Raw genomic sequence first — 25,311 nt, 5'->3', positions numbered from 1 at the left:
GGGTGGGGTCCTGCTGGGGGGATTTGTCCTGGCTATAGTCCTGTCTGTGTAGGTCTTATTCTGAAACTTAAAAATGGGTCATTTGCTGTTTTGTCAAATACACAATCTCATACGAAAGATGTATTCATTATTGTTTCAGTGTGCGCTTCAGTACGGCATACCTCAAGAGCATGCAGCTTCATATGGATCCTCACGATTAATTTCAAACCAATTTCATACATTTTTATCACCAATATTTGAAACAAATATCAATATTTCAGAAAAATAAATCACCCAATCTTGCCAAGTGAACCCAAGTGGGACTTCAACCCAAAAGGTGTATAATGCCAACTCTAACCAAAGCTGTATTATATAACATGAAACTCAAATATTTAATCATTATTACATAGGAACAGTTAGTGTTAGGAAACAAATGAATCAGCAGACATTACCTACAGCTATAGTTTAGACTAGTGGTTACCACACTATGCTATGACAAGTCAAAATGTCTGTCTTTCAAAAGGTCTGTGAGTCTGATTTATTTGGGAACAATAAAGAAACAGATAAAGTTATCTGATGCTAACAAGGATATCAAGACTAATGCTGTTTGTATGTGCTTTTGTGTGACTGGCTGTGTTTGTTGTGCGTCTTCTCTCTGTAACTATTTCTTCTGCTGTCTCTTTTGCAAATCTTGACCCTCAGTGAGATCAGGTCTGTACCTGATAAAATACAGACTATTTTTAAGATTCAGGTTTGCAGGATTTATACAGAAAGCAACACACAGGCACACATGTAAAATACAACATGGACAGAATTCTGACATTGAGGAAAATAAAAACAGGTGATGCTCACATTTCTTCTTCTTTTCCTTTCGGCTGTTCCCTTTCAGGGGTCGCCACAGCGAATCATGTGCCTCCATCTAACCCTGTCCTCTGCGTCCTCTTCACTCACGCCAATTAACTTCATGTCCTCTCTCACTACATCCATAAATCTCCTCTTTGGTCTTCCTCTAGACCTCCTGCCTGGCAGCTCCAACCTCAGCATCCTTCTACCAATACATTCACAGTCTCTCCTCTGAACATGTCCAAACCACCTCAATCTGGCCTCTCTGACTTTATCTCCGAAGCGTCTAACATGAGCTGTCCCTCTGATGTACTCATTCCTGATCCTGTCCATCCTCGTCACTCCCAAAGAGAACCTCAACATCTTAAGCTCTGCTACCTCCAGCTCTGCCTCTTGTCTTTCCTTCAGTGCCACTGTCTCTAAGCTGTACGACATCGCTGGTCTCACCGCCGTCTTCAACACTTTTCCTTTCATTCTTGCTGATACTCTTTTATCACACAACACACCTGACACTTTTCTCCACCCGTTCCAACCTGCCTGCACTCGCCTATTCACCTCTTTTCCACAGTCTCCATTGCTCTGAACCGTTGACCCTAAGTACTTAAAGTCCTGCACCTTCTTCACCTCTGCTCCCTGTAACCTCACCGTTCCACCTGGGTCCCTCTCATTGACACACATGTATTCTGTCTTACTGCGGCTAAGCTTCATTCCTCTGTTTTCCAGAGCAGACCTCCATCTCTCTAGATTTTCCTCCACCTGCTCCCTGCGATGCTCCTATTTACACTGCTTAATAATGATGAGAAATCACATTGCACAGACCTGAAATTATGAAGAGAAAATCAACCAGCTCAGGCTGTAAAATTTTTTTGAATGGGACAGGGTTATTTGGTTGACTGTAAACTGATTTAGAAGCTGTGATTGGTTGCCTGTATGAACCATGTTCCTAGTTTTGTAAACAAGTTCTGTTTTTTAATTTTAGATTTTAGTTATTTATTGTTTTTATTACTTATTTGATTTGTGATTTTTATGTGTGGTTTGGCTGCATTAATAAAGTATTCGATCTATCTACCTGTAGGTGTCAGCACTGCGCCTACCGAGAAGAAGATGCATCTAGTGCCTTCCTATATCACACGAAGAAGAAACCCCACACATCCACAGGCCAGCCGCAGCTAGTTAGCAGAAAACATAAACACCAGTACATCCTTGGGGAGATCGGGCTATTTTACCAGTTTGGCTTTTGTTTTCTTTGCCGCAGTTTATTGGAGAATAACTACATGATGCGGTAGTTTAGCTAAAAGTCTTTAGGTCAGCCATGTTTGTTTTCATCTCGGGATTACTAAGGCCTTGAAGTTGCCCTGCTAACGGATGGTAAGATATTGTTTTGGCTTATAGGAATAGCTAGCTAGCTAACTAGCTAAGCTAACGTCATCCATTGCAACGGTTTTCAATTCGCGTTAAACCAAAATATAATGTTATTTTGTTGGAGGTTCATCCTGCCAAGATCTTACGCCTTGCCCTGAACATTTCACCAACGTATTTTAACGTTATTGCATATTTTTGCATTGCAATGGGTCATGGGACAATTTGATGAAAGCGTAGACCGTTTCCCGTTGTGTTGACAGAATTTGACCGAAAATATAACAGCTACATTTTTCTTTACTTGTCCTCAAATGTCGTAACCTGTTACAACAAACGCACGGGTTTGCAATTACTAGGGTCTTCTGTTACTCTCGGCATATAAATTGATCTCTACGCAGCATTTGAATTAAAGAAAAACTCCACTTTTGTGTGTGGTTGGCCTTGTACGCCCACAATGTTTTGTAGTTTCTAAGATGCCCAGTGGTGGGCGGTACTGGTCAATATAAACAGTTAAAAAGACTTTATTGTAATATATGGAAGCCTGGTGATTATATTCTGTATATGCTGAGCAGACGTGGCTCCTCTGCTAGCTCCTTAATTCATTTGTGTCTTTACACAAGCTCAAATTAAATTGCTAGATTTGTAAAAGGAGTCTGGCATCTCTTTAAATTCTGGTGACATTCTGTATTTTTCTTACTGTCAACAAATTACATGTAAAGTCCAAAACCAACACTGCATTGATCTTACTAACAAGTATTGTGTCTGTGTAGCCAAAGCCTGATATAGCTTCCTCCTCTGTGCCAAAGTGCTCCCTTGTTGTCCAGAAACTATTAAAAACACATCAGCCACACCGTGGGAAACATGTTCCTTCATCACCTTGAACCCGGCCACTGTAGTTTATTTTAAGTCAATCCTACGTACACCATCCTGCTTCCGGAAATACTCACCAGAGCACCAAATATGTATTAATCTGCTGTTGAAAATAGTCCCCAACAAATGCAGTATTTACTCCTGTTTGAGTAATGTTTGAGTAATGTCTTCAAGGTGTCTTTATAAGCTCCTATTTCCAGTTTCTCTAATAAAAAGAAGTATTTATTTCTTATCCAAAACAGAATTTTAAATAAACCTATAGATAAATACAAATATACACTATTTCCAATGTTTCAGGGGCTAAATAGGACAAGTGCTTTTGGAAACAAATAACCAAATATACACAGAGACGGAGTTAGTTTTTGGCGACTGTCATTTAATTTTAAAGGCAGTGTAGAGCATAAACGCACATGTAACTGAATCATTTAGCTGTCTAATAATAATAATAAAATAATATAACATCATTGGTACAAAAACAGTAACAGTAACATCTCAACAAGGTACATTTTGTCCTTTATCCGTGTTTTACATAAAAGCTGCATGATGGTCGAGTGTTGCTAATTAGCAGAGTAATTACTCAGAGCAGTTCTTCTGAGAGAAAAGCTTCTTTATAGGGAATATTTCATTCAGTTAACCTCGAGTACACTTAAAATGCGTCAAGAAACCAACTTTAGAAAAACAAATTAGCTCACACTGGGTTTATTCCACTCAACATGCAGTATTTGAATGTCAAAGATAATTATCTTGTGAGTCAGACTGTTCTGGTAAAGTTAATTTCTCAATATTTAGTGTAGTGTATTAAACAAAACAAGACAAGCAAAAAGCAAACAAATTTAATAAACGTCCACTTTTCTAACATCATTCTCCTTGTTGAAGCTCTTTGAAATGAACACATAGAGCAGCTCCTGTGAGGGGCGTCAGCAGGCAGCAGTATGGTTTATGCTAAAATGTTGTCTTAACGTGCATTATTGTTTACTCTCGCCACTCAGCCCATGATTCAGCTGGAGAAACCGGTGCTGACTGGTACCATGCCTGTGGTATGGCCCACCATCCTCGACCTGGGCAGGGATGAGTGCAAAAGAATTCTCCGTAAACTGGGTGAGGGCATGCAGTATAAAATAAGTATTGGAGGACAGTCACTGTATAGAGCATTATTACACACTTAGTTTATGCAACTCATTTGGGACAAGAATCTTAATCAGGTCAAAAAAATTCACATTTGAGTTTTCTGATTGAACTCACATCTTGATCACGAAAAGTTAGATGTAAACACACTAGACGCAGTGCTTTTCATGTGTATCAATTGTGTAAAAAATAAATAAATAGCGATCATTAGGAAAGGATCATTGAACATTAAGGTGTCACTGCTCCACTGGATGAACGAGATGCTGCAGTGCTGCCTGGTGTTTGATGTGTGTTTCTGTTTCCCAGAGCTGGAGGCTTATGCTGGGGTTATCAGTGCCCTGCGAGCCCAAGGAGACCTGACGAAGGACAAGAAGGATCTGCTGGGAGAACTCACTAAAATCCTTGGGTAATTAGTTCCTACATATTCTAAAACTAGATGATTGAGAGAAACAATGTATCCAATTTTTGCATACAAACCTTGCTTTATTTAAAATATGCTGTATCCTTTTGTCCACCCACCCCCGCTCATCCGCCCAGTATCTCAACAGAGCGCCATCGTGCAGAAGTCCGCAGGGCTGTCAATGATGAACGCCTCACCACCATCGCGTATCAGTAAGTGTATAACTGTCCCGGCCATGTAGGAGAGTAATTCGTCATGCACCTTACAATATGTGGAGTAACATAGCAAATGGAATAAGTAGAATAATCTGTCAATTTATGTATCCACTTCCCAGCATGTTGATTTTTAGCAACAATGAGCAAATAAAATGCTCCAAGAGTGGCATCCTCATCAGTTCAGAAATCAGATTATTCATCAGTTTTGATGTAAAGGCTTGTCTGACCATGCAGGCTTGAAACAGCTCTCTGATCTGATCTGAAATTATCATTAATGGCAGGAAGGCAATAAGAATGGCCACAAGAATAATGAAACTTTGACAACAACTTAAAGCAGATACTGTGATTTGATTACTGATTTATGTAATGTGTATGTGAGTGTACAGACATCTATTGCATGTCTGTCCGTCCTGAGAGAGGCGACAGTGTTCTGTTGCTCTTCCTGAGGTTTCTTAAAATCTTTTCCCTGTTAAAGGGTTTTTTGGGGGAGTTTTTCCTCATCTGAATCGAGGGTCTAAGGATAGAGGGCGTCGAATACTGTACAGATATAAAGCTGATTTAAAGCCCCTTGAGGCAAATTTGTGATATTGGGCTATATAAATAAAAATTGACTTGACTATGGCTAAAACATGATAAAACACTGGTATCGTGCTTTAAAAGATTTATCTTTTACCAAATGCGAGGTTGGTTCCCATATGCTCACCACTGGGCTGGGAATTGTAGTTTTAAAAAACAGTGTCTAAGTACTGAACGGTGCATGACATCTTTTTCAGCATGTCAGGTCCTAACAGCTCGTCTGAATGGTCCATTGAAGGACGCCGGCTTGTTCCCTTGATGCCGAGGCTGGTCCCTCAGACAGCCTTTACTGTGACTGCTAATGCTGTGGCCAGTGCCACAGCCAATCAGAATGCCTCCCTTCTGTTGCCAGCTGAAACGGGAAACAAAGAAGGTGGGCCAGCATCACTTTGTATTTGACTAAGGGTTTTCTGAAACAGATTAGATGTTGAATGACATGTTTAATTTCCTCCCTGCAGTGGTTGTATGTTACTCCTACACAAGCACCACCTGCACCTCCACCAGCGCTACAGCGACCAGCGGCACTATAGGAGCAACTGTGAAGTCACCACGACCACCCAGTCCTACATCCAACGTGGTGGTGCTTCCCAGCGGGAGCACTGTCTATGTAAAAAGTGAGTGTCAGCATCTTCAAATCAATCAAAATTTTTGCTCATTTATCTCTTTAGATAGCAGTGATAGAAGGAATCCAGGAAAAACTAACTTGAGCTAGATATGCCAGCTATAGAACGGGAAATAAAACAGATGGGGTATTAGCTGAAAGAGTTACATACTGTAGATAAATGCATTGTCAGGATAGTTGTGTATTGAAGTAAAAGCAAAATTGGGGGGGGTACTGTCAGTTATAAAGGACAGAAGTATTAATTATCAGAGGAATGAGCTGCCTGACACGCTATAATGAGGTATTTCAGTGTGAACTCAGTGTATTAGAGACATATTATTGCTAGGTAGAATGGTAATCCAGCTAAATTCATTCTCAAAATGCAATCAAGATGTAAAATATGTTAAAACTGCAGTGTAAAAACAAGAGGTTATGGTTTTACGGGGGGGGGCCAAGTGCAGGACTATTTTTACCGCTGGCAACCTCACGACTTCAGGAAGTCTCAGAGGAAGTCTCCTTGGCAAAGGAGTGAATCGGCTTATTTCCCTAAATGTCAAACTATTCCTTTGACACACTGATAATTAATAGTGTTCATTGTTGGGGCGTTCTAGCTTAGTGGTTAAATATCACATAATGGCAATGTCCCAGGGACCTTCTTGCATATCATCTCCTTCTTTCTCCACATGTTTCCCGTTTGTGTCTACTGACACTGTCAATAGTAGGTAAAATCCCCCAAAAAACGCTGCTCTTTAAAAAATCTTGATTTTTGATTACAGTGAAGTTTCTTTTCTCGTTTTCAAGAATTCCCTTAAAATAATTTTTTTTTCAGAGGTCATTGCTCTGCGCAGGGGCACTACAAGGCTTGTTTACTTATTACTAAGTGATTTAAACATAATTTTTGTGTCAAGAACAAACAGAACAAAACTAATGCCTTGATGGAAACTCATCCTTTTTACACTGTGTGACGGCTCAGGCTTGCCACGGGACAAATGATTCAGAAATTCTCCCACACAGACTTTATGCTGGCTGGGATTTAAATTTCCTAAATATAGCATCTCTTAGGATCTGTTTGACAAATTTAACAATTCCACAAGCATCTGCAGCCAATGTGTGCATGCATATTAAACAGCTGGTATGAGCAGTTTAGGGAGGGAAATGGAAAGATAGAACATGTCTGCACATTATTAAGTTATAGTTGGAAAACCAGTCTTGCAGTTGCATTTGTGAGATTTCCTGATTCATAGAACCGAGTACGATCTTGCAAATCAGGACTTTAAAGTAGAGAAATTTAAACATTTTCAGTGTTTGCCTATGATTTTACTCTATAGACTTGGCCGCTTACTTTTATTCTTGGTTGGGATTTCACATGATGAATAACAAACAAACACACTCATGGGCAGAACTAGAGCTGCAATGATTGGTCTATTAATTGATTACTCGATTGCCAGAAAATGAGTCATTTCAAGCAAAAATGCCAAACATTTAGCGCTTCCATCTTCTCAAATGTGAGCATTTGCTGCTTTTCCTTGTCTTATATTATAGTAAATTGAATATCTTTTGTTTTGAACGAAACATTTGATGACATCAAATCACATGACATTTGATGACATCACTATTTTCTGATGCTTTATAGACAACAATTAATCAAGAAAATTATCGGCAGATTAAAATATAATGAAAATAATATTTATTGAGTTGCAGCCCAAGACCGAACTACTGTCATCCCTGCAACATCCTGAATTTCCACCCTCCATTTCCCTCGCAGGTGTGAGCTGTTCCGATGAGGACGAGAAGCCTCGCAAGCGAAGGCGGACCAACTCGTCCAGCTCGTCGCCGGTGATGCTGAAGGAGGTTACCAAGGTGTCCCCGCAGGTATCCAAGAACATCACGGTGCCAGTGAGCGGCAGCCCCAAGATGAGCAACATCATGCAGAGCATCGCCAACTCGCTGCCGCCCCACCTTTCCCCCGTCAAGATTACCTTCACCAAGCCCACCATCCAGACCACCAGCACCACCACACAGAAGGTGAGTAATACTTCACATGCTCTTATGCTTCGCTTCCTTAACACATCTCTCTACACAATACTTGAGAGTTTTAAATGTCTCATCTTCAATCAGGTGATCATCGTGACAACTTCTCCCAGCTCCAACTTTGTGCCCAACATCCTGTCCAAGTCTCACGCTCACAACAATGCCGCTCTGTCCAAGCTGGGCTCCACCTCCATGCTGACCACGCCCACCCAGAAACAGACGGTGGTCTTCCCAGCCAGCTCCAGCCCTTCCTCCAACCCCAATTCTGTCGCAGTGACCACAGTGGTCTCCTCTACTCCTTCAGTGGTCATGTCAACTGTCGCATCATGTAGGTCCTTCCTCTGCACCAGCACAAGTAACATACGCCAGGTTCCCAAAAATCTCACATATGGAGCTTTTAAACGTCCATTTAAAATGAGTGAATTACAGGAATAGCCTTGAACTCCCATCAGCAGTATGTTATTGCTTCTCAGAATTAAAGCTGTATTAATTGACGTGTTGGCAAACAGTCTGTTTATACATCCAGCGGATGCAGAGCAAAATTAGCATTTATTTTGAATTGTGGAATGAATTAAAAACACAATATTGACGCTACTTTTAGCTCTGTTTTAGGTCTCCACCAAGTCCTGAGAAAAATATCTGGCTTTTTAGCTGCTAAATGCTCCACTATTTTCACTAACAAATCGCTAACTTTGTCTTTTCGCTGTTTGGTATTGGGCAGGTAGCGTACAGTGGGTTTATCAGAGCTTTTTTCTCTGGAAACACTGCCTGCTGCTATTGAAAACTTTGTTGATGAGAGCGGAGTTTACTGACTTTAAAAACAAAACAACATAATGAGCTAAAAGAGGCTAAAGAGCTCCATAGAGCTGAGGGGAACTGCATGGTTGGGTGACCCCTTTCACATAACACATAATCAATTAATCCACTGTTAAAATAAAAATATTGATTAATCTGACAAATGTCACACACACACAGTAATGCTTCCAGTCCTTTTTAGATATGATCTTGTTTGCTTACTATGCTAATGTCTCTTAGTGAATGTGTGGATTTGATCATGTTAAAATTCATATAACGGTCAAGAGTGCGACAAGAAAATATGTTTGCTATTCCATTCCAATTAGTTTTATTATCAGTTAATCTGCCAGTTATTTTCTCAATTAATTGGTTAATCATTTGGTCTAGAAAAGGTTTAAAAAAAAAATTGTGAAAAAGTCCATCACAATTTCCCACAGCTCAAAGTGATGTCTTTAAATAGCTTTTTTTTTTGTCTGACCAACAGAGAGATTCTGTTTACAGTAACGTAAGACGATGAAAAGCAGCAAATTCTCACCTTTGGGAGGCTGGAACCATTAAAATCTCTGGCATTTTAATCGACTAATCGTTTCAGCTCTATAGCAGCGTGATATGTCCCGGCCCTGTGACATCTACATACAGTGTGTTGGTTTTTCCTAAACCATCACTCAGCAAACGTTATATCCAAACACTTAACAACGTGTAAAAATAATCTCAATGACGCTGTTTTGAAGAAAAGGTACTTTATAGTCTTTAGATCTTTTTGTGTCACTTTGACCACTGAATTTCTGTTGCCAAACAGTTTGAGCAGCTAGCCGTGTTAGCATAACAGTAGACATGAGGGGGAGTTGTTCGGAGTTTAGAGCCAGAATAGCAGCCAGTCCTACAGTCACCTTTAAGTCTCACCGTCGTTGTTCACTGTTGTAGGTGCTGCTTCAGCCGGAGTGAAGGTGGCTTCAGCCAGACTTCCTTCGCCTAAGACCCTGATGGGGTCACCGGCTCAGATCCTGGCCCAGTTCCCCAAACAGCAGTCACCCAAACAGCTGCAGCAGAACTCGCCTTTAGGAGCTTCTAGTATCAGCCAGACCCAGACGACCTCCAGCTCACCTGGCGCAAAGCCCACCATTCAGATCAAACAAGAGTCCGGTAAGCCTCCCTTACATGGTCTTTCTTTCTTTGTTTATCTTTTTCTTTCTGTCTTTATGTCATCATTTTTTTATGTTTGTCTTTGGTTATATCTTTCTTTCTCTCTTTCGTTGTTTGTTCTATCTTTCTAACTTTATCTTTTTCTTAATCTTTCTTTTGTCTTTCTTTCTTTCTTTATCTCATCCTTTGTTTATTTCTTAGACTTGTTTTGTTTGTTTATTTTTTCTTTATGTCTTTGTTTCTTCCTTTCTTTCCTTGTCCCTTTCTTTATTTTTTTTATTTCATTTTAGTTGTTCTCTGGAAGTTACAGCTGACGAACACATTATGTTTTGTTTATATTTCCAATAAAAAAAAAAAAATTTAAACTGAATTTGTGATATGCTAATGAGTAAGCAGATAATTATGTTGTTGGATGCTTTTTTGGCAAAATAAGTAATTTTTTTATTTCTATATTTTTTGTTCAAATTGAGACCACCAGGGACCCTCAATACACCAGCCTTTTAAAACATACACAACATGACTGATTATCTTTCTAAATGTTCTAAAACGTTCTTGCAGAAAAATAACTTAATGTGATTATGTTGCAGCGTATAAGTTTTGTATTGTGCGGGTGTGCGCGCAGGGGTCAAGATAATCACTCAGCAGGTTCAACCCAGCAAAATCCTGCCCAAGCCTTCATCGGTGGCTTTGTCCAGCAGCAGCTCGTCCCCCATCATGGTCGTCAGTAGCAACGGAGCAATCATGACCACCAAACTGGTCACTCAGGCCACAGGTGAGTGACCCAAAACTCATGGCAGCTTACACCTTGTAAAACCAAGTCAGATCAAATCCTGTAAATAAAAATGTCTTTAAAAAGTGTGTAAAATCACTGACTGTCACTGTGAGATCCTTTACTTTGATTCTTAACTGACTGATTAAAATCTAAACAGAAAATAAGTGAACAAGGCAAAAAACTCTGACCAAGCATTCAATGCCAACTTTTTATACTTGATTCGATCCTTGATGCTACAGACACATTTCAGTCGGTACTTCTTCTACTGCGGTTCGATGCCCTCAGTACCATTCGCTGCCTAGTTATTAAATAGTAACAATATATTTTTGGATGCAGCTACCCAGGCCACCTATACGAGACCCACTGTTAGCCCCAGCATCGGCGCCAGAATATCAGCCTCCAGTGGTGGGACCACCTACGTCAAGACCACCAGCGGCAGCATCATCACTGTGGTGCCCAAGTCTCTGGCCACTCTGGGTGGGAAGATCATCAGCAGTAACATTGTCTCTGGTGAGTCAATGACCCGATTGATTTTACAAAATCTGTGCAGTTTTGTAAAGATCATTTATGGTTTGATTAAAATATTGTCTTCCCTCTGCTACAGGCACGACGACTAAGATAACCACCATCCCCATGACCTCCAAGCCAAATGTCATTGTGGTTCAGAAAACCACAGGAAAAGGAGCGACCATCCAAGGACTGCCTGGCAAGAATGTGGTCACCACACTTTTAAATGCCGGGGTCAGTCAAACACCAGTCTTTGATTTTTAAGCACTGTGGTCGAGATGATTAATTGATTATCTATAATCCCTACAAAGACAGCCAGAACATTAGACTTGAGTGTTTTGGTCCGTGAGAAAGTGGCAAAAGCTTTTACACATTATCTTTTTTTTGTTGAATATTTTTATAGAGAAAATTACATGGCAATTATTCTGATAATCGATTAATCTTAAGTAAATTTTCAAGCAAAAATGGCAATTATTCACTTATTCCAGCCTCTCAGATGTGAATATTTTCTAGGTCTTTTTTTACTCTTCTATGATATTAAACTGAATATCTTTGTGTTTTGGACTGTTCAGCGGACAAAACAAGACAACACCACCATGGGCTTTGGGAACTTTGCAGACCAATCGATTAATCGGGAAAATAATCAGTAGATTAATAGTGAAAATAGCCATGAATAAATTATATCATCTTTAAAATTATTCTGAAATCATAATTGTGTGTTTGTAGAAAAATTTGACATTTTTTGTAAAAAAAATTGGTGCAGTTTGTGTGTTGATTTCAGCCCATTGATATGACTGTTGTGATGATTGTGACACTGTCTTTTTTTGATACAACCACTAGGTGTCGCCACAGTTAGAAATCTTCAAATCCTACACAAAGGTCTTTTAAACATTTTATTATATTAACTTTCCTGAATTCAGGGCCTTAAAATGTGTTAAATACAGTAATATATTGCATTTGTGTTTTAAAGAAGTAGTTTGACATTTTGGGAAATATTCTTATTTCCTTTTTGGTGGAGAGTCTAGATGTTTTGATTGATACCACTCTTGTGTGAAATATGAAGCTACAGCCAGCATCCGGTCAGCTTAGCTTAGCACAAAGACTAGAAACAGGGGGAAACAGCTAGCCTGGCTCTGTCAAAATGTAGAAAGTTTGCTTTAAATTTGGTTTCTTATGTCTTAAAATTATATAGCTCTTTTTAGCGCAGTACAGCGTCTAAAGAGAAATTACCTTTGTTCCAAAGACATTTTTTATACTTTAAATAGAAATTTAATATGAATTGTAATGGTCATATAGACTCAAACTCATGAGTGTTTTAAGTTGACAGTATCTACTGTACATTACTGGGGTTTTCTCCCGGGCTGCTGTTTGGAGTCGGGTAGTAAACTGTGTGCTCTGTGTGCCTCAGGGTGAGAAGGGCCTGCAGGCTGTTCAGGGGTCCAAACCAGCGATCATCACCGCCTCCAGACCCATTACCAAGATGATCGTCACCCAGCCCAAAGGCATGAGCTCTGGATCCCAGTCCACCGCCACCAAGATCATCCCAACCAAGATCGTCTACGGCCAGCAGGGCAAGACACAAGTGAGACATGTTCTCCTCCAGCTAATCAAATGTTTCTCTTTATTTTTCCACCTTTCTTCTTTCTTTTGCTCTCTTTATTTTTATATGCCAACCTTTTATTACAGTGTTATATCAACAATCCACAGGTCTGAAATATTCCATTTACCACTGAGGGGCGCCAGGGTCATACATTTTCCACTCATAGTGGCTTTAAAGCTTGAAATTCAAATGTTGTCATCATTCGATCCTGGTTAACCACAGGCCAATGAGGTTATCATATGACTATAAACAAACATCAAGTGGGTGTTCATGTGACCTATTAACTAACATCAATTAACCACAAGGGTATCTTTTAAAAATGTCTGCTTGGGAATATCTGCTGTACATGTTTAAGTCATTACTAGGGATGGGCGGATCAAGCCTTATGAGGCTTCGGGGCTTTCTTTCTATTTGTGCCAAAAAAGCTTTAGGGCTTCAAACTCGGCAAACACAGTGACATCTGGTGGCTTTTAAAACTCATAGCAGCCCCTTAAGATCGACGCACCACCACACCTCGCTGATATTAACACTTTTAGTTTCATATGTGTGCAATAAAAGAAGCCTGCATGTTGTTATTATTATATACTTTTGTTCAGAAGTGCTGCACTAAATATAGGTGTTAATGTGCAATATGTTACCAGAAAGCCTAGATATAATGTGATGTGATTGGAGAGTGATATTCATTCAATTAGCCTGTTACTTTTATTACATTATTACTTGGTGTCAGGAGGAAATGTTCTCATACTTATCATTATGTCTTTCTAATGTACATCACTACATTTCTCTATTATTCTCCTCTCTTCTTATCCCACTAATGTGACGCTCACATAGTTTAGCTGCAAAACTTTCAAAACTGTCAAACTGAATGAAGCCTTTCTGAAGCACCAATGACGTTTGAAGCTTCAGACGTCATCAGTCATGTGATATTCTTCATTTGACACAAGCTCTGGTACAATGTATTGAAACAATGAGCTTCACAGGAGTGAAACAAGCTTCGGAGCTTTGGTATCATCCGCCCATCTCTAGTCATTACAGAAGAGCAGTTTCTTTCTCTGAAAATGAGAACAAGTTGCCCATTTTAGTCTTCTCAAGAAGGAGACTTGTTCTCTGAGTTATGCATTCAGTCTTTAACCTCATGACACCTACACTGGATATTTTCTGGAGAAGTTGGATCTAGTAATTTTAAACAAACATGCCTTATTTTAAACAGAAGTGGAAAAATCCCCAATTCTCTAGACTGACAAATATATACTAGGTCTTTAATACTGACCTTTCCTCTTCCCCCATTTGCTCGCCCCTCTTCAGGGAGAGAAATGAGTCGAACTAAATGCTCTCAATGAGTCAGGCAGACTTACAGAAACCTATTCTGCTGCTCTTTCAGGTCAAACAGCTGCAGACTACAGTGTTTGTCTCTGGCAACAGGATCATGTTTCTGACTGATCTTAAACCTGCATTAACTGATTTTTTATTTTTTTTGCCATTTGCGGGCAGCGGAGCAAGCTGTAAACACAACATTGACATATATCACCTTCATATTATAAAGTTGATATAGTGATAGTGTTCGCAGACAGTTACCTATTTAGACATCCAGCAGACACAGAGCAACTTTGGCATTCATATGGAGTCATGTCTCTGGTCAACCTGAGGAATATAAGTTCAGTATTCACTCTCGCTTTAGCCCTGCTAAACATAAATAGCTTCAGCTGCTAAATGCTCCACTATGTTCACCAGCTAGTTGCTAACTTTGTGTGTCTGCTGTTTGGTGCTTGGGAGGTAGTGTACAGTGGGTTTTATCAGAGCTCCACTGAAAACAACACTGATGAGAACCAAGACAGGGAAGGTGTGTTCAGACCGAACACAAAGCTAGCGAAAAAGGACGCTAGAGTGTTTTTTGAGTATTTCGCTTCCCCGCAAATATTCGCCTTTAACAACCAATGGGAGTACTGGGGAAGGCTGCTAACGCTACTTGGTTCCTAGTAAAGTACAACTGATAGCTGGAATCAAGTAACAGATACATATTTTCAGAACTTACCATGTAGTCCTATGGTTTCGCTCACTTTTCTCTAAGCCCTCTCCTTTTTTTGTTCTGTCTCTGTACAGTAAGGACGTTGAATTGTAGAGCTCCTGGTGCCCACAAATGGCGACAATAAGTTTGTCCTGCATTTCTGATTCTTGGTGACGTCAGGAGAATCTCATTGCTGATGGGCTTCCGCGACACAATGTCACGCGACTTTTTCGCTCAAGTCAAAATTTTCAACTCGCGCTGTTGCGCATTTGCATTGACTTTGTATGTGATCGCCGCCCACAAAAAATTGGCTTCGCTTTTGGTTCTGAACACACCTTAAAACCAAACCAATCAGCTGAAAGAGGCTACAAAGCTCCGTGGAGCTGAGAGGAACTGAAGAGTCAGGTGATAATTCTTTGTGTGCCCAGTTGTAATAACTGTGATGGCTTTGTTACTTTAAGATAAAGTGAGAATGGACATTTGGACTGATTGCTGTGCCGTGGTCACATGAGAGAGATACTCCAAAAATCTTGTGTATTTGGTTTGATTTGGTGTTTTTATATTTTATTTGTATTCTACAATCTCGTATCTGTGTCCAGCGCTGTCCCCTGTCAGAAGGTGTTGATGGGCCTGTACAATGAAACCAGCGACGACTATAGGTGCTTTTCGGTTCCTTGGAATTTTTAATGTCTGTTTTTAAAAACTTTAACAAGACGGGATTGGTTCTGTAGAAATTCTTGTGTTTCTGACCAATACCAATAATGCCTAATGGGATTTGAAAGTATATCTAGTGATAAAGTGATAATCAACCAAGCTTCCCCAATATTTCTCTCTAAATCTTTTGGGGGAATTTGAAATTAATGCACAGGTGTCAGAATATATTCTGAGAGGGTGAATTCCATCGTACTAGTTTCCTAGTGGTTTTTTTTGCTGCTATAGTACCTTCATATACTTGATGCAATGAGGGAAGATAAAAGTGTCTGTTCACTTTGTGTCAATGAGAATCAGCGACTTGTCATTATTTAATTACTGCAACAAGATTCTGGTGACGACTTCTTGTCCATTCACAAACGGTGTTGTAGTTTCAATTTCAAACTCATCTAAATATAACCTGAATTCAGTTTCTGTTTTGAGTCATCAAGGGGAAATTGAGGTCAGTGAGTCAGTCTGCATAGTTTACATATACAGTATATGTATTCAACACCCACAGTGACAAGCCGCTGTGCAGTAAACCACAAACTAGATCTGCCAAAAATAATTTGAAAATCACCTCACATTTTTTAAGTCAATTTAGGTACCAAACTACTTTCCAGTGACGATGGCACTTGTTTTCAAAACGTCATTTCCCAGCAGCTGTATATAATAAAACAATTTTTCACAGATTGTTCATTTAAAAATATTACTTTTGACCTGTTTACATTTATGATCTGCTTACTTAACATATACCAAAGCAGGAGGAAATATGGCTTAGTTATCGACATTCATGAGTACAAAACCTGTATTAATAATATCCTCAGTCAATATCATCATGCAGACACCCAAAGGATATGTGGAAACATTGTGGAGTAGCTCAGCTAATTTAAAAAGAAAACAGAAATTATTATTCATATATTTGTGTTTAGGAGGAAAATAAACACACAAGTAGGATTACAAATTGGTGTGAAGCTGATCTAAATTATATTTATTGTCACAATAACCAATAAATTACCAGCTACGACAAGCAGATTGCACAAGAATTGCCTCCCATCAGCCCGAGTTGGCTGTATTACCACCTGCTGCGATTGAGAGTGTGTGAAAACTAGTTAGCGAGCAGAGAAGTTAAATAAATCCCTAAAATAATGGATAAACGGTTGAAACATCCAGCTTTTGCCACTCCAAGTGGTGGTAGTATGAATGCAAACATACTGGGGGGGAAAAGACGTAAGCCAAAACATTGACAATAGATATTGTAACAATATCCACTTTTATATAATTGATGATGTTAAATAACATCCACTTTAAAATCAGTTCAAAAGAAACATGATGTTTGGCGTTGATGAAGGGGTGCTTGAGATCATCAGTTAAAAAGGTTGGGAACAGCTGCTTTACAGAACACTGTATGTGTGTTCCTTTGGTTTCCTTCCAGGTTCTCATCAAGCCTAAGCCAGTCTTCCAGACAGCGGTGGTGAGCGAACAGACCAGGCAGCTGGTCACCGAGACTCTGCAGCAGGTGACCCGCTCAGCAGATATCGGGCAGGGTCAGAGCTCAGGTCAGGACGGGCCCACAAAGGACGAGTCCGGCAGCTTAGCCGGCGAGACCTCACATGGCAGCGCTCAAGGTATACTTCCCTTTCCCTTTTTCCATGGCATAGAGACAAGGGATGATAAGGTCAGATGATTCTAAAGCCGAGTCTTAAGTCTGTTTTTGTCTATACAGGAACATTAGGCAAGAGTTTAATGTGAAAACACACGTGTGAAAAATCGATGCATGAGGCTGTGAGGTTCCTTAATTTAATTTTAAATGTCCCACATTGTTCCTGTCATTCTTCAGAACCTCAGCCTGTACTGCATGTGGTGTCCTCCAGAGAGCAGGATTGGACAGAACAGGAAGTCTCTGTGGAGTCCACCCCCACTATTATCTACCAGGAGGTGTCTGGCGGGGAATCCCAGTCCGCCACGTCCACCATCAAAGCCCTGCTGGAGCTGCAACAGACAACAGGTGAGCCTTTATGTCACAGAAAGGCAGCAGATGTAAGCTGGGGGGAGGTGGAAAGGTGTCCTTTATCACCTGTACACATACTGAAGGACCTTCAGCATCTTGCCTACATGCCTTTTGTCACCCCATCCTACAGTTTTAGCACGGCAGATTTAAACTTTAAAGATTAAAAGCCTACTATCAATCAAAAGTGAATGGCCTTTCAGGAGCTGCTGATAATGAAAAAATACCAAAAAGCTAGCTGCCCACATTAATTACGTTTTTCGCCTGAGGCTTTGCTTTCACAATGAGCTCATTTGGCCACAAACCTGTGGAACCGGGTTGATGAGTAGACCGACAGACATAAACATTCCCATGGAATATTTGAAGGTGGGAACGATTGTTAGACTGAGTCGTACAATAGAAATGCATTACAAAACAGCCAATGACATCACCTACTTCTGAGTGTAAATTCCCCTAAACCAGAGCAGTTCAACAGATCCATTTATTAATGGATGTATTGTATGCCCAGTGTTATTGTCTATTATCTTATGAGTCGAAGGTGATAACACAGCACAGTTAAAATAGTGGCCTTTATTTACATCAACTGCACAGTGAACCAGTCCTTTATTTGAAAACGGTTTATTTTAGAAACAGGCCTTGATTCCTAATTTTCCCAGTTTTTATAAGTATATTTTATCTCATTTTAGTTCTGTGTAAAGATCTGCTTTAATTTGCTGTAGATGCAAACTTAACATTTCCTCCTTGTTTACCTGTTGTCTTGATAAATTCAGTATATTGTACGTTTCCACAGCACTAATTCCATCAGCACAGCAACAGTCATTCTTACCACTCTGCTGCTCTGAGTTTCTTGTTTTAACAGTAGTAGTGTTGTCGCTCATTTATGAACTCCCAGTTGACCGTTCGCTAAACCCCTTCCCAGAGCAGCGATTGTCCAATCATAGCTTTGCAACTGTAAATGACCACGCCAGGACGGACAAGCTTTGAATTTTTCCACATGTTGAAGCGTTGTTTATCGGGCTATAGTAAGAGAGATACTCATTTACAGAGTTTAGAGGGTGTTGGGTGCAAAAATGTAAGGAATGCAATAACAGTGTGTTTATCTACTCTAATGTAAGCTGCATCTTTAGCATGGCCAGCTAACTAGCATACTACTTACAATAGTAAACAAGCGTTACTTGAAGAACTTGAAGACTAGAATAAATTGAAGACTAGAATTAGTTCTACTTTGCTGGGTTATTTTTTTTTAATTGCTGTTAAGCTAGCATCAGTGAAACTCAACACTTCCTCCACAGATGTTTCACATTAAAAGCCTTCCAGTGGCTCAAAGGGCATGATCCTTTCCTTTTCCAGGTAGGCTTTTAACGTGAAACATCTGCAGGAAGTGTTGAGTTTCATTAGTAGTGGCTTATCACCAAACGAAAGAACGGCAAATAAGAAACAGTTGGATTTAATTTGTGAATATGAGCTGTTTACAAAAGAGAATTTTATGACTGATCTGAATTGGTACATTATGATGAATATGAGTGTTTCCCCTCCCGGCAGTGAAGGAGAAGGGAGAGTCCAAACCCAGACAGCACACCATCGACCTGAGTCAGATGGCCGTGCCCATCCAGCTGGCCCAAGAGAAGAAGCCCAGCCCGGAGTCCCCCAGGCCCTCCACTTCAGAGGCTGAACCCAGCACTGAGTACGTCACAGCAGGTACGCTTCTCCAGCCTGCTTCATGACATACAATATAAGTGGTGGAAGAAGTACTCAGATCTTTTACTACTAAGTAAAAGCAGCAATACCACAGTGTAAAAATACTCTGTTACAGGTAAGTCCTGCATTCAAAATCTTACTTAGGTAAAAGTACAGAAGTATTAGCATGAAAATATACTTTAAGTACCAAAAGTAAAAGTACTCATTATGCAGAGTTGCCCAGTTCAGAATAATATATATAATATCACTGGATTATCATTGGTGATGCATTAATATGTAAATCATTTTGATTGTGTAGCTGGTAAAGCTAACTACTTTATATAATGCTGGATAGCTTAACCTATAATGATACATCATAATTTATTAGTTGATTTGTGTTTTGTATTAATAATCTCAATCTGCAAAGTAGCTAGTCACAAATGTTGTCAAATAAATGTAGTGGAGTAAAAAGTACAATATTTGCCTCCGAAATGTAGTGGCGTATAAAGTAGCATAAAATGGAAATACTCAAGTAAAGTACAAATAAAATTTGTACTTAAGTACAGTACTTGAGTAAATGTACTTAGTTACATTCCACCACTGAAATAGATGACAACACAAACCCTGAGCACTTCCTGTTTTGGTTGGTAACTCATAATTTAAGTGGAACAAACTAAACTTCGAAGTAAAACCTAAACTTTTACACTGTGAAACACTGTTCTCTTTTTGATCCTTTGACGGGAATAAAAGCTGTTTTATGAGTGTGTGTGTGTGTGTGTGTGTGTGTGTGTCTGTGTGTGTTTAACCTTTGCATACATTTTAATATGCTCATCTGACATCAAGACTGTGATTCCCCTCCCAGGTAAAGTCAGCAGAGTGGGAGTGTCCTCTGAGGGTGATGATGTGGTCATGTCCTCCAGTCAGCTGCTGGGGAAGCCTTACAAAATCAGCAGCCAGGTCACCATGGTAACCAAAACGGCTGCTGTGTCCTCTGCCACCGCAGCTTCACACGTCAGCCATATGGTGAGGACACTTGAGAGCAGGACTGTAGTCTTATACTCTTGTGTACACGGAAACTAAAGTGGATGTTTTTTGTATACTGTTCTGCTTTTATAAATGGCAGTTTTAGGACAGACGCCAATAAGTAAACAAATACAGTAGATAGCGCAATACATAACAATAGAGAGTACATGGAATATAATGTAGGGATGTCAGCCTAACCTCCTTGTGTCCATTTTGTTTGTATCTATTGTTCTCAATATGTCAGGACTCACCAAATATACAGAGCGCACTGCCATCAGTTTTCATAGGAGCTATTTCTTCAGTCGAAGTTTAAATGATAACCACGTACGGAGAATTCTGTGGATCAACACGAAAGCGACAAAGTGACAAAATGTTTTTGGGAATTTAGGTGAAAAGATATTTTGCTAATACACTTTATATTAATGTGATGACAGGGTTGTTTTTTCATACCTGGGTCATCGTCTGATAACATGGTTTGTGTTTATAACAACTGACTTTTTTTATTATTGTTAATTTCAAGTTCTGGAAATTACTGGACAGAAACCTACAATGTTTGCCATACTGTATAGTAAGCATATAACATACTATATACACACATAGTGTTTTCTCTCAGGTCATATGCATATTTAAAGATGGATGTAAATATTAAGAAATATATATATATATTATTTTTTTTATTTTTTTTTTAACAGAAACCGTGTAATACCATCTGTATTGTCAACAATAAAACTGATTATGTGTTTACTACTACTTAACAGATAATTTATAGTCAATTTAACTGTTTCATTCAGGTTTTTGTGATAGATTTGTAGAATGAACAATGGCTTAGCAGAGTTCTTATTTTATTTTAATTACTGTGTGTTAAACTTAGGAGCCAGTGGCCACAAAGTCAAAATTCAGTTCTGAAACATTGAATATTTGATCATTTTAACTGCTTGTGTTTGATCTTAACACCATGTACACGCTATGAACTAGTCCTGCCTCTGCAGTGCACCTGTTAGTGTCATCCTCTTCTTGATAACATCCCTCAGTAGTCTTCTTTGTGACTGTTTCAGCCCTCGGACAGCCATGGTAAAACTGAGACGGTGTTAGAGGTGAGCGAGATGGAAGGCGACACCTTGGACCCCCAGACAGGCTTGTTTTACCGCTCCAGCCAACCAGCTGCAGATCCCGTGAAGCAAACCACCCACTCTGCAGCCGCTCAGCCGCCTCGCTTGAGCCAGGCAGAGGCCGAGCAGAGCCGACACAGCTCCGTTTCCACCCAGCCGCCGCCGCCGCCACAACTGCAGAGCAAACCTCAGATCAGCCAGCCTTCCTCTTCCTCCACTGCCTTCCCCTCCACTCCTTCTCTGACTAAGAAACTCCCAAAACTACGAGAACAGAGTCAGCCCAAACCCCAGGCCTTAACCCAGAGCCCCAAAGACAGACCCCTGCCTGCACCAGCACAAGCCGGGGCAAAGGTCACAAGCCCGGTTACACCAACCAAGCCCCTGTTGACGCCACAGCTTCCGAAGCTCCAGCAGGCACCCACGTCCCACCACAGGCCCCTGCACACGCCCATGTCCCACCCTCCTCCACTGCAGGCGCACCACCCTGTCAGCACAGAAAAGACTGCCTCCACCCAGGTGAGTGGTTTTACACCCAACGCTGTGCAACTTGGGGCGTCTGTTTTGTTTTGATTTTACCACAAAATAGAAACATATTAAGTCACGCTTTCGAGTGCCTTATTGGATGTGAAAAGAAATGCGTAGTTGATAGCCATGCCTCCTTCTCCTTCTTAGAAATTCATGCCCCAACTTTTGTCTCTCTTCTTAGTTTTTTTTAGGCATCTGAGGTAACAAGTTCATGTGAAGTTGCTGGGGGTTTCCAACCTTCCTGTCGAGTGCAATAAAACATTTGTCATGTTTACCTTGAACTGGCCGCAGATTGATAAGCAGCAAGACTGACGAGATGTATTAACGCTGGCTGCAGCAGCTGCTTTTCTCTGTTTTGTGTCACTGTAATTGAATTCTGACATAATTTTCAGCCTCACTTACATGTGAGGGACATTTGTTTGTTTTTGACATATATTATATTTGACAATATTTTGTTTTAGAGCCGTTTGCCTGAATTGACACGACGTACTGGCAGTGACAGTTCTCTCAATTTCCTTTTCTTACATTTGTGGTTTTTTTTTTATTCATTCAAACATCTTCACCACAGCAGCCAATCATCACACAGAGCGCCACCGTCACCAAGATCACTTTCGGCAGCTCACACCATTCATCGCCGGTCTTCAGCAGCGGCGAGGCCACCGCCAAACTGATCCCAGAGTCCAGCTCCGGGCCGTCGGGAGACAAGCCTTCGGTGTCCGACATCCTGAAGATCTCCATGATGGAGGCGGAGATCGATCCGAGCACAGAGCCCATGGTGGTGGATTCCTCCAGTGACTGCGGCCCTCTGGGGAAAACCCTGGATGTCCAGGCTGTGTCGGGCACGCTTGACTCGGGCCAGTTCATCACCAGCTCTGGCGCCTCCATGCATAATTCCCACACAAAGCCCCAGCAGTTCAGCTGCATGCAGGGCCTCACAGCACAGAGGAGCAAAGAAGACCTGGAAGTCATTGAGGTAAGATATTTACATAATAAAATAAATTATCACAGAGCTGAAGGTTCAGACTGATATGCGGGTTTGTCAGTATGTCTTTCACATATTGACCTCTTTATCAAAACATATTTATAGCTCACTTCAGTTAGCTTTTTTGTCATCCTTCAATGTACCTCGTTTTATTTTGAAATTTTCAAGTGCAAATGCTAAAAACATTACTGTTCTGGCCATTTTGTTATAGTTAAAATGTACTCTTATTTGATTGAGGTTTTGATATATTTAATTACAAATACCCATCAAATGAGAAACATCTAACCTGGCTCTGTCTGAAAGTAACTAAATCTGCCTACCAATACCTCTAAACCTCACAAAATAACACATTATATCTTGTTTTTTTTATTCTTACAAAAACCAAAGTGTAAAAACAACAAGTTGGGGTTTTATTGGGAGGGGGGGGGGGGTTATGTGCTGGAGCTATTTCTTGGCCGGGGGAAATGAGTGGTGTTGATCTTCTTATTCAACTGCTGGAAATAAAGCGAATAACCGTATTTCCCCAAAATGTCAAACTATTGCTTTAACTCAAGGCTGAAAATGTGTGCCAACAAAGATGGAAAATACCAAAATGTATCACCTGAGGCTTCACCATCCAATAAAGCACGTAGAGTGTAAGCACTCAGAGTCTCAAAGGCCAGAAATTAGACCCATCCCCTGGAACAAGCAAGAGAAAAATAGATTTTAACTACTAAGTTATTATATCCTCAACTGTATCTTTAAGCTCAACATAAATTTATATATGTCAAAATTGACTATTACCAAAAAAAAAATCGTGGTAAATTTTATTACCTTACTGGAAGTTGAACTGACTGAAACCCAAATGTGACTAACACATGCAGGTAATTCCTCAGTACTCCATCCTTCCGGACTCCAGCCAGTCCAACGTGGTGGTGGAGCCCAGCGGCTTCCTGGAGATCACCAACTACACCAGCCAGCAGCTGGAGGAGGACAGCCCCATGGAGCAGGAGGTGGACAGCAGCAACGACGAGGCCACAGCAGCCAGTCCCCCCAACCAACCATAGCCACTCCATATGGATAGAGACGCTTGATGGGAGCGGATTTGAACAAACAGACTAAAGATTTGTTTGTGGCCTCAGACCCAGCAGACAAAGACTTTCTGGCTTTTTCTGTTTTTGTGTAAATATTAGTTTGTCCATAATAGGTATTTTTTCCTCCCCACGACGAATGGCGCACATGGTTTTTATTGAGGAGTGCTGGATGTAAAATGTGGGAGCGAGGTTAAGGGATTAGTTTTAGTGCAGCCCCAGACAGTTGGAAAGCTCTCCAGACCTACAGGGACTTAATTGGTCCAGTATGTTAACATTGTTTCTTGCAGGACTTTGCAAGATGGTTACACATTCGTGAAATTGATTGTTTGGATTTTCTGGCACTGTACCTTGTGCCACTGTGTGTCATTTCAGAAACATACAGCCGGATCAGACCACAGCAGGCCTGCATTTATGTTGCTGGTCTCGTTTCAAATACATGCTCCCCAATAATTGCTTTGGTCTGTCACATTTTTGTGCAAAATGACTCTCCTTTTGATGGACATCTATTTCTGATGACATGATGGTTTTACCAACAGATGAACAGTATTTTCTTTTGACTGAAGTGCAACTTTGTAACAGTAAAATCTCTTAAAACGCTAATGGGATTTAAGTTTTCAGAAGACAGAACCAAGCTTGAGCAGAATCAGAAAAGCTTCCCGGAGGAAGGACAGAGTCAAACATATGTGTTACTGTTCATTGTAACTGATGTAATATATAAAAAATATCCTCTTTTTTTTTTTGGAGTTCGAAAGGTTGCTGTGAGAATTTCACTGAGTATGCATTTTGTTTTTGCATAGTGTGTTTTAAACTATGCATTTATTTTATACCTTTTCAAACTAGATGACTAGTTGAGAAAAATCATTTAATCTGCACAATAAATCAGCTGAGAAGAACATGTCAGTTTTTACAGTTTCATTGGTTAAGAAAAAAAAGGAGCTTTTGGATATAGAAGGACAAAATGAAGGAGCCACAGTGTAATTTTGTGTTTAAAGATCTCCTCCAGACATGTTTTAAGACATATAAAACAATATAATTATAATAATTTGTGTCTGATATGGTTTTTCCACAGAAAAGTTCAGTTACGTTGTTAAAATGTCTTAAAATTACATCGACTCCTTTTCCCCTCACTGAAAAATCCAGAATCCATGAATATGCAAATATTGTTTAACTGTAATAATAAGTTTAACTGGACATAAGATGAATCCAGTGTTTGTGCACTGGAGGCTTCAAGTTTCCACATCACACTTGGGTAAGTTGCATATTGGACCACGATTAGCTTCCAAACTACATGTGATTTCACACAATTTTGTTGTATGTACGTGTATGTCTTAAACTCAGCTTTAAGGTGAGCACAGAGAAACTTTCCCCCTTCGAAGATGAATGTGAAAATAGTCTTCTAGAGT

At 40.2% G+C, this 25,311-nt stretch overlaps 1 protein-coding gene across 7 annotated transcripts; it reads left to right on the top strand.

Moving 5' to 3' along the window:
• Window positions 1-1,950: 1,950 nt before the first annotated feature.
• Window positions 1,951-24,950, top strand: emsy (EMSY transcriptional repressor, BRCA2 interacting). Of its 7 annotated transcripts, none has more exons than XM_044221434.1 (21): window positions 1,951-2,190; window positions 4,041-4,149; window positions 4,483-4,582; window positions 4,714-4,788; window positions 5,565-5,740; window positions 5,826-5,981; window positions 7,734-7,993; window positions 8,087-8,327; window positions 9,719-9,937; window positions 10,560-10,709; window positions 11,046-11,219; window positions 11,314-11,450; window positions 12,057-12,095; window positions 12,625-12,798; window positions 16,935-17,139; window positions 17,352-17,519; window positions 19,062-19,217; window positions 20,059-20,219; window positions 21,275-21,844; window positions 22,425-22,826; window positions 23,711-24,950. In XM_044221434.1, the coding sequence occupies exons 1-21, from the start codon at window positions 2,188-2,190 to the stop codon at window positions 23,879-23,881; spliced, it is 3,846 nt and encodes a 1,281-aa protein (XP_044077369.1). In that variant the 5' UTR covers window positions 1,951-2,187; the 3' UTR covers window positions 23,882-24,950. The 7 variants fall into 7 exon arrangements, with proteins under 7 accessions (XP_044077369.1, XP_044077366.1, XP_044077368.1 ...); XM_044221431.1 differs by having other exon boundaries at window positions 23,699-24,950; XM_044221433.1 differs by having other exon boundaries at window positions 22,422-22,826.
• Window positions 24,951-25,311: the final 361 nt, after the last annotated feature.

The sequence above is a fragment of the Siniperca chuatsi genome, linkage group LG14 (assembly GCF_020085105.1).
Source record: "Siniperca chuatsi isolate FFG_IHB_CAS linkage group LG14, ASM2008510v1, whole genome shotgun sequence".
NCBI lineage: Eukaryota > Metazoa > Chordata > Actinopteri > Centrarchiformes > Sinipercidae > Siniperca > Siniperca chuatsi.
Note: the sequence above shows the minus strand (reverse complement) of the source record. Positions and strands in the feature narration are given on the sequence as shown.

Bases quoted from the DNA above. Each gene is read 5' to 3' on its own strand.
- emsy (XM_044221430.1), top strand. The intron at 11,451-12,056 runs GTCAGTCAAACA...TACAACCACTAG, and splicing joins CCACACTTTTAAATGCCGGG to GTGTCGCCACAGTTAGAAAT. The intron at 17,140-17,351 runs GTATACTTCCCT...GTCATTCTTCAG, and splicing joins CTCACATGGCAGCGCTCAAG to AACCTCAGCCTGTACTGCAT.